Below are 14,057 nucleotides of genomic sequence, written 5' to 3'. Positions count from 1 at the left end.
AAGCAGTATTCTCGCTAGCCACGCCTCCTAGGCTCAGTCAGCCGCAAATGTATCGCCCGCATGCAAAATGGCTCAATCGAAACTCAAAAAGCAACAGCTTCGCACTTGTAATAGCTCCAGAAGGGAACGATATGAAATAACAAAAGCTTCCCTTGGCCGTACGCTCAGTTATCAATTTTAATGATTGCAATAAAAACTAGAATTTAAAGCAAAAACAAACGCAGGACAAATAACAGAAGAACACTCCTTTTCTAACAGTGAATAGATGTAAATAAAACAAACGAATATCTAAATAGAACAACAGAGTGCTTTAAGAAGCAGCTCAAAATAAAATATAATATTAACGAAATAATTGTCAGTTAACGAGAAAAGATGTCGTTTTAATGAGAAAACATCTTGTTATTACGAGAAAAGATGTCGTTTAAGATAATTGTTGTTTAAATGAGAAAACATCTTGTTATTACGAGAAAATATGTCGTTTTAACGAGAAAAGATGTTGTTTTAACAAGGTAATTCTTATTTTAACATCTAATTTTTACGAGAAAAGATATCGTTTTAATGACAAAATATCTCGTTATTACGAGAAAAGATGTCATGAGATAATTGTCAGTTAACGACATAACATCTCGTTTTTTAATGATATGTTTTTACAAGATAATGTTGTTTTAATGAGAAAACATTGTTTTTACGAGAAAAGAAATCGTTTTAATTACAAAAAATCTTATTGCGAAAAAAGATATAATTTTAACGAGATAATTGTCAGTAACGATATATCTTGTTTTTGAGAAATGTCGTTTTAACGAGAAAAGATGTTGTTTTAACAAGGTAATTTTGTTGTTTTAACAAAAAAACATCTTGTTATTATGAGAAAAGATGTCGTTTTTACAAGATTGTTGTTTTAACAAGAAAACATCTCGTTATTACACGAAAAGATGTCGTTTTTACGTGATAATGTTGTTTTAATGAGAAAACATCTTGTTTTAACGAGAAATCGTTTTAATGGCAAAAAATCTCGTTATTACGAGAAAAGATGTTGTTGTAATGAGATAATTATGTTTTAATGAGAAAACATCTTGTTATTATGAGAAAAGATATCGTTTTAATGAGAAAACTTCTCATTACGAGAAAAAAAGATAATTCTTGTTTTAACAACATCTAATTTTTACGAGAAAAGATATCGTTTTAATGACAAAATATCTCGTTATTACGAGAAAAGATGTCATGAGATAATTGTCAGTTAACGACATATCTTCTCATTAAAAAACAAGATGTTGTTTTAACAAGATAATTTTGTTGTTTTAACAACAATTTACGAGATTGTTTTAACGAGAAAACATCTTGTTATTACAAGAAAAGATGTCATTTTAATGGGAAAACATCTTGTTAATACGAGAAAAGATGTCGTTTTAATGAGAAAACATCTCGTTATTATGAGAAAAGATGTCGTTTTAATGAGAAAACATCTTGTTAATACGAGAAAAGATGTCGTTTAATGAGAAAACATCTTGTTATTAACAAGGTTATTTTGTTGTTTTAACGAAAAAACGCCTTGTTATTATGAGAAAAGATGTCGTTTTTATGAGATTGTTGTTTTAACGAGAAAACATCTCGTTATTACGCGAAAAGATGTCGTTTTTACGTGATAATGTTGACTTAATGAGAAAACATCTTGTTATTATGAGAAAAGATGTCGTTTTTACGAGATAATTGTTGTTTTAACGAGAAAACATTATTACGAGAAAAGATATAATTTTAACAAGATAATTGTCAGTTAACTATTTGAACAGTTAACATTTTGAGAAATGTCGTTTTAACGAGAAAAGATGTTGTTTTAACAAGGTAATTTTGTTGTTTTAACGAAAAAACATCTTGTTATTATGAGAAAAGATGTAGTTTTTACGAGATAATTGTTTTAACGAGAAAACATCTCGTTATTACGCGAAAATATGTTTTTACGAGATAAATGTTGTTTTAACGAGATAACATCTAGTTTTTACGAGAAAAGATGTCTTTTTTACAAGATAATTATATTGTTTTAATGAGAAAACATCTCGTTATTATGAGAAAAGATGTCGTTTTAATGAGAAAACATCTTGTTAATACGAGAAAAGATGTCGTTTAATGAGAAAACATCTTGTTATTAACAAGGTTATTTTGTTGTTTTAACGAAAAAACGCCTTGTTATTATGAGAAAAGATGTCGTTTTTATGAGATTGTTGTTTTAACGAGAAAACATCTCGTTATTACGCGAAAAGATGTCGTTTTTACGTGATAATGTTGACTTAATGAGAAAACATCTTGTTATTATGAGAAAAGATGTCGTTTTTACGAGATAATTGTTGTTTTAACGAGAAAACATTATTACGAGAAAAGATATAATTTTAACAAGATAATTGTCAGTTAACTATTTGAACAGTTAACATTTTGAGAAATGTCGTTTTAACGAGAAAAGATGTTGTTTTAACAAGGTAATTTTGTTGTTTTAACGAAAAAACATCTTGTTATTATGAGAAAAGATGTAGTTTTTACGAGATAATTGTTTTAACGAGAAAACATCTCGTTATTACGCGAAAATATGTTTTTACGAGATAAATGTTGTTTTAACGAGATAACATCTAGTTTTTACGAGAAAAGATGTCTTTTTTACAAGATAATTATATTGTTTTAATGAGAAAACATCTTGTTATTATGAGAAAAGATGTCGTTTTAACAAGAAAACATCTCGTTATTACGAGAAAAGATGTCGTTTTAATGATATAATTATGTTGTTTTAACGAGAAAACATCTTATTACGAGAAAAGATGTCATGTTAACATGATAATTATGTAGTTTTTGCGAGAAACAATGTCATTTTAACTAGAACATTTGTTATTATGAGAAAAGATGTCGTTTTTATGAGATTGTTGTTTTAACGAGAAAACATCTCGTTATTACGCGAAAAGATGTCGTTTTTACGTGATAATGTTGACTTAATGAGAAAACATCTTGTTATTATGAGAAAAGATGTCGTTTTTACGAGATAATTGTTGTTTTAACGAGAAAACATTATTACGAGAAAAGATATAATTTTAACAAGATAATTGTCAGTTAACTATTTGAACAGTTAACATTTTGAGAAATGTCGTTTTAACGAGAAAAGATGTTGTTTTAACAAGGTAATTTTGTTGTTTTAACGAAAAAACATCTTGTTATTATGAGAAAAGATGTAGTTTTTACGAGATAATTGTTTTAACGAGAAAACATCTCGTTATTACGCGAAAATATGTTTTTACGAGATAAATGTTGTTTTAACGAGATAACATCTAGTTTTTACGAGAAAAGATGTCTTTATTACAAGATAATTATATTGTTTTAATGAGAAAACATCTCGTTATTATGAGAAAAGATGTCGTTTTAATGAGAAAACATCTTGTTAATACGAGAAAAGATGTCGTTTAATGAGAAAACATCTTGTTATTAACAAGGTTATTTTGTTGTTTTAACGAAAAAACGCCTTGTTATTATGAGAAAAGATGTCGTTTTTATGAGATTGTTGTTTTAACGAGAAAACATCTCGTTATTACGCGAAAAGATGTCGTTTTTACGTGATAATGTTGACTTAATGAGAAAACATCTTGTTATTATGAGAAAAGATGTCGTTTTTACGAGATAATTGTTGTTTTAACGAGAAAACATTATTACGAGAAAAGATATAATTTTAACAAGATAATTGTCAGTTAACTATTTGAACAGTTAACATTTTGAGAAATGTCGTTTTAACGAGAAAAGATGTTGTTTTAACAAGGTAATTTTGTTGTTTTAACGAAAAAACATCTTGTTATTATGAGAAAAGATGTAGTTTTTACGAGATAATTGTTTTAACGAGAAAACATCTCGTTATTACGCGAAAATATGTTTTTACGAGATAAATGTTGTTTTAACGAGATAACATCTAGTTTTTACGAGAAAAGATGTCTTTTTTACAAGATAATTATATTGTTTTAATGAGAAAACATCTTGTTATTATGAGAAAAGATGTCGTTTTAACAAGAAAACATCTCGTTATTACGAGAAAAGATGTCGTTTTAATGATATAATTATGTTGTTTTAACGAGAAAACATCTTATTACGAGAAAAGATGTCATGTTAACATGATAATTATGTAGTTTTTGCGAGAAACAATGTCATTTTAACTAGAACATTTGTTATTATGAGAAAAGATGTTGTTTTAACGAGAAAACATCTCGTTATTACGAGATAAGTATGTAACGAGAAAAGATATCTTTATTATGACATAGCTGAGTGGAAAAAAAAAAGTGTGTGTGGCAGCAATGCGTCATCGTAATCAACAAACCCTCATGCTCAGTAATATATACAGGACATCTAACAAATGACTCTTATCTGTCTAAAAATGTACACCTCTTTGTTCTTCGACCCCCAGGAACAGCACCATACAGCAAACAAAGAAGACAGCGCTCATGCTGTTCTCTGTTGGGAAACACAGACATAAATGTACAGTAAGTGCAAATGCAAACAGTCTCAGATTGCAAATGACAGGGGCTTTAGTAGAGGGGTCTACACTATACTAAACAGTCTACATATAAGGAATTTTTCAACTGTGTTTCCAAACAGTGATTTAGCTAGATTACACAAGTTAAAAGTTGGATTGCATATCAGACAGAGTGTGTAATTTTAGATGATACCAAACACTAACAGTCCCTGAGGCACCAAATCAATCTGCAAATTACCCATAGAAATTGCTTTTAAAAAGTAATTATATAATTGACCCACAACACAGAACCAAAATTACACCCCAAGGTTAAATACTTTTTATGGCTTCGTTCAGATCCCTAGGTATGAGCAGTATTACCTTAGCAAACAAGTAACATCAGAACATTTGTATTACACAGTGTTTTCTAGTGTGATGTTGGCGTGTGGGTGTTTTCGTGTTACAGTTTCGCGCAGTGCTGAGCTGTGTGGGAGATCCGGTGTTTGGTCCACGTTCAGACAAGCTTGATCTCTGTCTTTGTTATACACCCACAGCACCTGACCCTGAATCACAGCCGCCATCAGCATAGCAAACGCCTCCACACTCATCCCTGACAGAAAGAGGGTGAGACAGATGTGCATGCAATCATACATCAACTGATAATACCAACTACTGCTCAGTGAAATGCTATCATACATTTGCTTTTTTTCAGTCTTGGCAGTGTAATAATAGGTTGTAATAGCTCTGTTTCAAAACCTAGTGAGATGCCTACTACCTAAATGGGCAGCTGTCTTATAAAGCAGCTTTCTAACCAAAATGGAACATTGTAAGTGACTGATTTGGAGCGCTCTATGTAGGTGGCAACTGTGGGCCTCACACAAAGCTGGTGAAAACGATTGAGTGGTGTTTACAATTTTTGTATATAGGGCATCAGTTCTCTCTGTTATAGTGTGTTAACACTAATAAAGCGAGATTAATTGTATAACACGTGATCCTTTGGGTATACACAGGGCCTAAAAAAACCTTTTTGGCACACCTGCCAATGGCTGGTGACGTGATAATTTACTGGCCATGAAACTCTTTTCGCAAAAACAGGCAGTTATTACTATGCAATGACTAAACATATTTACAATTTTTAATTTGTTTTTAATTTGTCTCTATTAAATGCATTTTCCCTCAATTTTCCCTATTAATTATAGCTATTCAACATTACAGTATAATTGAAAGCTATTATTTCTTATTTTTTAGGCTCTGAAATATATAGCTTTTAATTTAAGTGATTTTAAAACAGTCTTCACATAAACTACTATACAAATTAATATTTTTTCAAGCTACAAAAGTTAATCAGCGACTAAAGCAGTCGAGTGATGATTTCTCTTTGATTTCCATCAGTGACAGACTTCAGCAGGTTTCACTTTCAAAAGTAGCGCGGTCTCTTTAAAACCTGATGCACATGATGCGAATCTGACACATATTTGATTTTCTCCCAACTTTTTACATCATTTAAGACTTTATAACTCATTTAAGACTACATTTATGAGGTAACTCGCCAAAACCACGCATTTTGACTAGGGATGCACCGATCCGTATCGGCCGATCACTTGCGCGTTTTGTCAGTAAAGCCGGTTCTGTAATCAGCGGTAAATGCCATCAGGTGCGTGATTTCACGTTGAGTCGTATATACTACACACAGCCGTTGTTCACTGACGAGCTGCGCACATTCACACTGATAATGAACATTGTGTGTAGTATATACGGCTCAACGTGAAATCACGCACCTGATGGCGTTTACCGCTGATTACAGAACCGGCTTTACTGACAAAACGCGCAAGCATGATCGGCCGATTCGTATCGGTGCATCCCTAATTTTGACATAATTGTGTGTTTTCGTCCATAGAAGCGCTATTTGTTCGCTGTCTGAAGCAGTTCAGAACGTGCAACGTTTCAAACTACACTTTACTGCACCATTTAGGCGGCATAACCCCAGGGATGTGTTGCCACATTTTTGGGTTATAAAGAATAAAGAAGGGAAAAATTAATATTCCGAATTGAAGCAGCCCGTTTGTATCCTACTATTTGATTCGCTCTCGTCGCTTATGACAGAACAGCTAATCACTATGATCTTGTCTTCTGGAAAGATTATTTTATGGAACGCCGTTGGGGACAATACTTATTATATGAAACGCATGAAATTTGGACGCATTAATACGCACAGTTTGTACGCGTAAATACGAAGTATATGTTCGGGTGACACATCAGACCGCACAACAGCCAATAGCGTTGCTCTATTTAGGATTTCATTTGCATTTGTGATGCGATGGCACGTTGCTGTATACATATATAAACATCAGATGACATTTCTTTCCGTGAGGGATGATGTGCTGTTAGGTAAGCAAATACCTATGCAAACGTCACACGTAACATTTGTTCGTGAATAAGACGTTGGTATGTACATAGGCAAGCGTAAAACTTTAGAGTCAGTGATGCATTTATACGTTGGTTGTGATGTCAGTGCTGTGTCATGCTGTGGCATCTCATCCCGTTTGTACTCATGCAGGTTTTTTTTGTCTCCGGTAACGTGAAAGGGTGAATTATAATAACATATAACAATAATATAGCCTACTGTATATGTCAGATAAAAATAATATAATAACAACAATATATTGTAACAATCACAAATTTAACAATTATATTATAACAATCAGGCAAATCCAAAAGCAGAAAACAAAGCACCATTAGCCTATGACAATTTACAAATCGTTATTCAACATTTAAACCCAGACACAATCATACCACACATAAACATTACAGAATCACTACAGCAGGCGGACTATAAAACGTAAACTGTGGGGCAGCCAGTCCAAGTCCAAGTGTAAATAGCAATAGTTGAGGATTCAGTAGACATTTAGATGCTATACCTATAAATAGTGACGTTACTATTTGCTCCTCAGTATTGTTGTGCATTAAACATCCTGCAATATAACTGACAGTAAATCATTATATTTATAAAACAATATTAAAATCGTGGCAACTTATTGAAATATTAAAGACCTAGAGCTACCCCTAACCTTACCCTAAATGTAACTTTTATGAATTAAAATTAATTTTAAGTCAAATCATTTTTATTGAAAACAAATGCGTTTATTAACTGTAAAGTAATAAACGCTGTCAGTGGGAATAGAACCCGGTCTCCCATGCACTTTATCCACATGTAGGGTTATATTAATCAGAGGGGAAATATGGCGAGTCAGGATCTTTGCTACACTGACTCAGAATACACTAGTTTATAAATAAATAATTCAAATTGGCCCGAAGCCCAGCCCTAGAGGTGTAAAAAAAGTCGTGCCCGTCGGCCGAGGCTGAAATGCAGCGGCTCTACACTCTTAAAAATAAAGGTGCTTCAAAAGGTTCTTTAAGCGATGCCATAGAAGAACCATTTTTGGTTCCATTCAGTCAAAGGTTCTTTAAATAACCATTTCTTACCTTTTTATAATCTGAAGAACCTTATTTGCCACAAAGAACCTTTTGTGAAAAGGTTCTTCAGATGTTTAAGGTTCTTTATGGAACCATTTAGACAAAAAGGTTCTTCTATGGCATAATAAAGCATCTTTATTTTTTAATAGTGTAATTGACTGCTTGTTTTAATGCTTACAGCAGAAAAATTTATCGTTTTTTTCTTGCCCCCCGACTCAAGAGTCAGATGTTATGCTTAGTGCGATCTCACAAAGATAGACTACAAACAATGAAGTTCGAATCTCTCTTGTTTACACCACGTCTTTGTTGTTATAATGAGATGATTCGTGCTTAACACAATAACATTACCTCAACAAAAACTCCGGCGATTTGAACGATGAGTGGATAACGCCTCTGATTCGAGAAATCAACAGATATGTGCGTGGTTGGCTACATTGCTTAACTCAGCAAAAACATAACAGAAATAGACCTCCAGAGCGCAAACCATAACGCACTGGATTGGTCTAAATCTGCAATAAAATGCCATTTATTACAGATGTAACTGAGGGTGCTATTGATTTCGTTTGAGGGTGCTTAGCACCTGCCTACGGGACACATTCCTTTAACGTTACAAAAGAATATAATGTTAATTATGGATTCATGCAGTCATTGAATGTATTTAATCATTGACCCTAAATTATCACCAGTTCAACTAAAACAGAAAAATTAAGATGTCGCAAATCAAATAAGACTCAGAAATATTACACATTCAAAAATGTCATGTTTATACGACGAAAACATTCGTCTAGAAACACACGGTCAAAAATGTTGCGTTAAGGCGATACAAACGATTGTGTCATTAAATAACATGACGAAAAACTTCGCGTACAGACGTTCAAAGCGTTCGTGTTTACACGGACCAAAAAGACGCGTAAAAACTATGCGTGTCAATGCGTCCAAATTTCACGCGATTCATATAATAGGTATTGTCCTCAACGGCGTTCCATATTATTTTAACCTCTTACTTCAGAAACAGTGAATCTCTTTAAAAACTGTGTTGTTTTCACTACATTGCATTGTTATATTTCGTAAAAAAATTACTCGCCAACTGGCCACTGAAACTGTTACAAATACTCGGCAACACCAATTTTTTTTTTTTATTAACGCATTTTGCAAGTTTCAATTTTAGGCCCTGGGTATACATCATCATTCAAATGTTTGGGGTCAGGAGATTTTTTGTTGTTGTTTTTGTCTCAAGAAGTCTCTTGTGCTCAATGAGGTTGCCTTTATTTACTTTAAAAGAACTGTTTTGAATACATTATTGTGATGCAAGGCTGAATTTTCAGCATCATTGCTCCAGTCTTTAGTGTATGGAAGCCTGCTTACACCGCTGGAAAAAAAAAAAAAAAAGCATAATTGAGACTTTTTGTCTGACAATTCTGACTTTATAACCTGCAAAAAAAAAAAAAGTGAGACATGGGGGTGGTTTTCCAGACAGGACTTAAATTAAGACAGGAGTAGGCTTAATCTAAACTTCATTTTAAAAAAATGGCTTTCTGAAACGCAGATTAAGTACAGATTACTAACTCCTGGACTATGGAGTCCTGAACTAAAATAAACTAAATTAATTTGAAACCAAGTGTGCTAATCTAAATGAGCATGACAGAGGTTGCCTATAAAACATGGAATAAACCATGAAAAGCTTAAAATTGTATGGAACTGAGAAGCAAATGCAAAGAAAACATTTGCAGTGGGAAAAAAAGTACACATTGGCCACAATTATTTGTAGTCCTAGAAATTATTATGAGTAAAGTCTAAAGCTCTATATTCATATTTAATTTTTTTTAGAACACCAGGGTGACTAGGAACATGCAGTTATCCAGCAATGAAGAACAGAAATATGAAGAACACAAAAAACAAATGTTTATCATCCATAATAATGGGAAAAAAAAGAAAAAAAAGAATAGAGTTCTGTGGTGCAGCAAAAGATTGAACCGTTCAAAATATGTAGTCAAGAAAATAGCAAAAATAAAAGAGGTTGCATTGAACATTTTCAGCATTAGGACAATAAAGGAGTTTCAACAGGAAATGTTACAAATCTGCCTACAGTATATTGTCTGTGTCTGTATTGTATTAATGCAATGTGAGGTGGATAGTTTGAGTTGCCAAAGACTCTCCAGGGATCACAGCTGGAGAATTGCAAAAAAATAGTAAAGACTTGGAGTCAAAAAGCCTTATAATGGGCCATGGTTGGAGATTCCAACAAAACAATGCTTGAGAAGGACATCAAATTCAACAAAAATGGGTCACTGAGCACAAAATAAAGGTTTTAATATGGCTGTTCCAGTTCCCTGACCTGAACCCTATAGAAAACTGAAGAGGAGAGAGTATCAACATAGAGCTGGCAATCTAAAGGGTCTGAAACGAATCTGGATGATGGAATGGTCTCTGATCGCATGTCAAATGTTCATCAGGCATTATAGGACAGACTCATATCTGTTAAAAAGCCAAAGAGGGTTGCCAAAATATTGAATTAAAGGGTGCCATTAATTGTGGCCAATGTGTATTAGAGAAAAAAAAAAAAACACCTTTTATAATGAGATTCCATTCCCTTCCATTTTACTTGGTTGAAAGTTTTTTTTTTTTTTAAGTTTATTAGTTCATGTTAACTTATCTGGTTAACTAATGTTTAACTAATTAACCTTATTGTAAAGTGTTACCAAAATATTTAACAGTGCAGATTTATTTTCGCAGCCGCCTTTGTTCATATCTACCAAGGGTACCAATAATTTCGAGATATAAAGACTGGAAACACAATGTTAATCTGAAGTTAAACCTGCCTCCTCGTAGGTTTAATTTAAACCTCAATTTAGTCCTGAAGTAGCTCTAGTCTTCCTCCAGGAAATCTGAAACTAGGCCAGGTCTAAGACTATTTAAAACCATGACAGAGAAAGCAGTTTTATGTTAGTCTGGTTTAAAGGACCATTTTAGTCTAGGACTAGGCTTAATCTTTGTCTAGGAAACCGCCCCAAAAAGTCCCAATTGCGTTTTTTTATTTTTATGTAAACTCGCAATACATAAACTCACAAGTCAGACTTTTTTTTCAGAATTGCATAATATAACTCGGAATTTGCAGTATATAAAGTTATAAAGAATTGCAAAAAAAAAAAAAAAAAGTCAGAACTGTGAGATATAAACTCACAATTCTGACTATTTCTCACAATTGTGAGTTTATATCACACAATTCTGAGAAAAAACACCAGTATTGTGAGTTTATATCTTGCAATTATGACTTTATTACTTGCAATTGCAGGTTTGTATCATGCAATTCTAACTTTATAACTCACAATTGTGAGTTTATATCCCTAAAGTCGGAATTGTGAGTTTGTATCATGCAAGTCTGAGAAAAAACACCAGAATTTAGTTTAAATCTTGCAATTATGACTTTATAACTTGCAACTGCAAGTTTATATCACGCAATTTTGAGAAAGTCAAAATTGTGAGTTAATGTCATGCAATTCTGTCTTTATAACTCACAATTGCAAGTTTATATCACATTTCTGAGAAAAAAACTGAGACTTCTGAGTTTATATCTCGCAATTCTGACTTTAGAGATGTAAACTCAAAATTAAAAGTTATAGTCAGAATTGTGAGTTTGTATCATGCAAATCTGAGAAAAAAAAACACAAATTGTGTTTAAATCTTGCAATTATGACTTTATAACTTTCAATTGAGTTTGTCTCGCAATTCTAATTTCATAACTCACAATTGTGAGTTTATATCTCTAAAGTCTGAATTGTGAGTTTGTATCTTGCAATTTTGACTTTATAACGAGCAATTTTATTTTAATGCTTTAAGTCAGAACTGCGAGATTGTATCATGCAATTCTGAGAAAAAAGTAAGAATTAATGTCATGCAATTCTGACTTTATAACTCGCAATTGCAAGTTTATATCACAGTTCTAAGAAAAAAAAGTGAGACTTGTGAGTTTATATCTCGCATTTCTGACTTTATAATTCGCAATTGTGAGTTTATATCTCAAAAAGTCCATTCAATTTTGAGAAAACACTCAGAATAAGTCGCAATTACCTTTTTTATTTTTTTATTTAGTGGCGGAAATGGGCAATTATAGTATCTAATATTTTGAATTGGCTCATATTTTTATATTGTCAGTTTTCATTTTAAATTGTTTTGTTTTAATCATTTTGTCATGTCTTTGACATTAGTTTGTAAAAAAAATATTTCAATTTAGCCCTAATTTTAGGTTTCAGAAATGTTAGTGCTTTAAATTACCTACTTATAACAGTTAGTTGGCAATGTATCAAATTATCAAAGTTTTTTTACGTAACTTTTTTTTATCTAATATTTATATTTGATTTAATTTCATCTTTATTTCAAATAATGAAAATTAATAGTAACAACACTGCAATAATGTTTTAACATCACTAAACTAGCAACACAATATTCTAAGAAGAAAATATATAGCAAAACAAACAATGAGTTAAATAGTAAAAAGAGTAAAACTCACTCTCATGTTGTTTCAAACCTGTATGAGATTTTTCCGTGGAACACAGAAGGTGAATGTGTGAGGCGTAGCCTGACTGCTTTTTTTGTATTATTTCCTCAGAATTTCTCCTTTTGTGTTCCATGGAAAAACGTCATGGTTTTTTTTGATTATGAGAACATGATGAGAGTGTTTAAATATCTGAGAGTTGACGATTGAAGTGTTCTCACTGTAAGCTGTGGCAGAGTCTCTGTCGTGTTGATCTCCTCCCAGAAACATGTTGAGGGATGTATATGGAACACTGTAGCACTGCAGGGAGCAGAACGTTCACTTTGAGGCAGTCGGAAAAGAGCACAGCGCATGAAAGACGTGCGGGGGAAGCTGTGATTTAACAGCCATTTGACCTCAATAATGAACACTAGAGTGCTGCTAATGGAAGCCGGCTAATTTGGCTGTTACGTAAAAAGCATCACATGATAAAAGGACAGGGCATATGCTAGTGATTGAGAGAATAAGAGGAAGTCATACACTCATGAAGGTCTCAAAAAGACAGCTGATGGTTAGGTACCAGGGCACGCTGAATGCTGAGCTCACGGCATTGTGGGGGATGAACCAGAGGAAGACGTAAGCGAGAATGGCCAATGGCATTGACAGCACAGCCCTGAGACAGGAACAAACATATTAGTGATGTCAGTCTGAACTACTTTTCTGAAAACTACCCCATGATTTACTCACCATCAAGCCATCTAAGGTGTATATCACTTAATTCTTTCAGACAAATACAGTCAGAGTTATGTTAAAAAAAATGTCCTGGCTCTTCCAAGCTTTATAATGGCAGTGAATGGCTGTTGAGATTTTGAAGTCCAACAAAGTGCATCCATCATAAAAAAATGGGCTCCACATGGCCCTTGTGTAAGTAGAATATTCATATTTTAAAACTTTATATGATGGATGGATGCACTTTCTTTAGCTTTAAAATCTCAAAACCCATTCACTGCCATTATATATAGCCAGGACATTTTTGGTTGAGCTTGAGGTTGAGTAAATCATGGGGTCATTTTCATTTTTGGGTGAACTATTCTGTTAATGTCTGTGAACAACATCTGTAGTATCAGTCTATCACAATAATTATGACTCATTCGTCAGTGTGTAAAAATAAACAGGAAATGCGCTTACAGTAATGCACTTACAGTTCAGAGGCCAGATGGTTTAAAAGCATAAATGTTTAAAAGCTTGTTGTTTTTGTAAAGTTGTAAATGGACTATAAACGTAAACTGTAACAGGGTAAACTTTTATGAAGGTGAATTGGACATTTTTTTGCATTTCCATTACTTTCTAAAATAGAAAACAAGTATAACAGGAAGTCAGATAAAGATAAAGATGTCAAATTTACAGTCACTCTGGTGTAATTTAATGTCAGGGTAATATAGTACATTAAATGCAGTATGTCCCAAAAGTGAGTACACCCGTCACATTTCAGCAACCGTTTTAGTATATCTTGTCAAGGGACAATACTATAAAAAAGAAACTTGGATATATTTTAGAGTAGTCAATGTGCAGCTTGTATAGCAGTATAGATTTACTGTCCCCTGAAAATAACTCAACATGCAGCCATTATTGTCAAAATAGCTG

At 32.9% G+C, this 14,057-nt stretch overlaps 1 protein-coding gene across 1 annotated transcript in view; it reads right to left on the bottom strand.

The window, feature by feature from the left end:
- The window catches only part of mfsd2al2 (major facilitator superfamily domain containing 2a-like 2), a 36,472-nt gene that overhangs the window by 19,427 nt on the left and 2,988 nt on the right, over positions 1-14,057 (bottom strand). The window contains exons 4-8 of the mRNA XM_073819194.1: positions 12,954-13,086; positions 12,656-12,734; positions 4,933-5,078; positions 4,807-4,849; positions 4,399-4,467 (exon numbers count right to left, since the gene is read on the bottom strand). Coding sequence (XP_073675295.1) covers positions 4,399-4,467; positions 4,807-4,849; positions 4,933-5,078; positions 12,656-12,734; positions 12,954-13,086 — 470 coding nt within the window. The remainder of the gene's footprint in view (positions 1-4,398; positions 4,468-4,806; positions 4,850-4,932; positions 5,079-12,655; positions 12,735-12,953; positions 13,087-14,057) is intronic.

Source organism: Garra rufa, chromosome 15, assembly GCF_049309525.1.
Source record: "Garra rufa chromosome 15, GarRuf1.0, whole genome shotgun sequence".
NCBI lineage: Eukaryota > Metazoa > Chordata > Actinopteri > Cypriniformes > Cyprinidae > Garra > Garra rufa.
The sequence above is the reverse complement of the archived record's forward strand: the minus strand, read 5'-3'. Positions and strand labels throughout refer to the sequence as shown.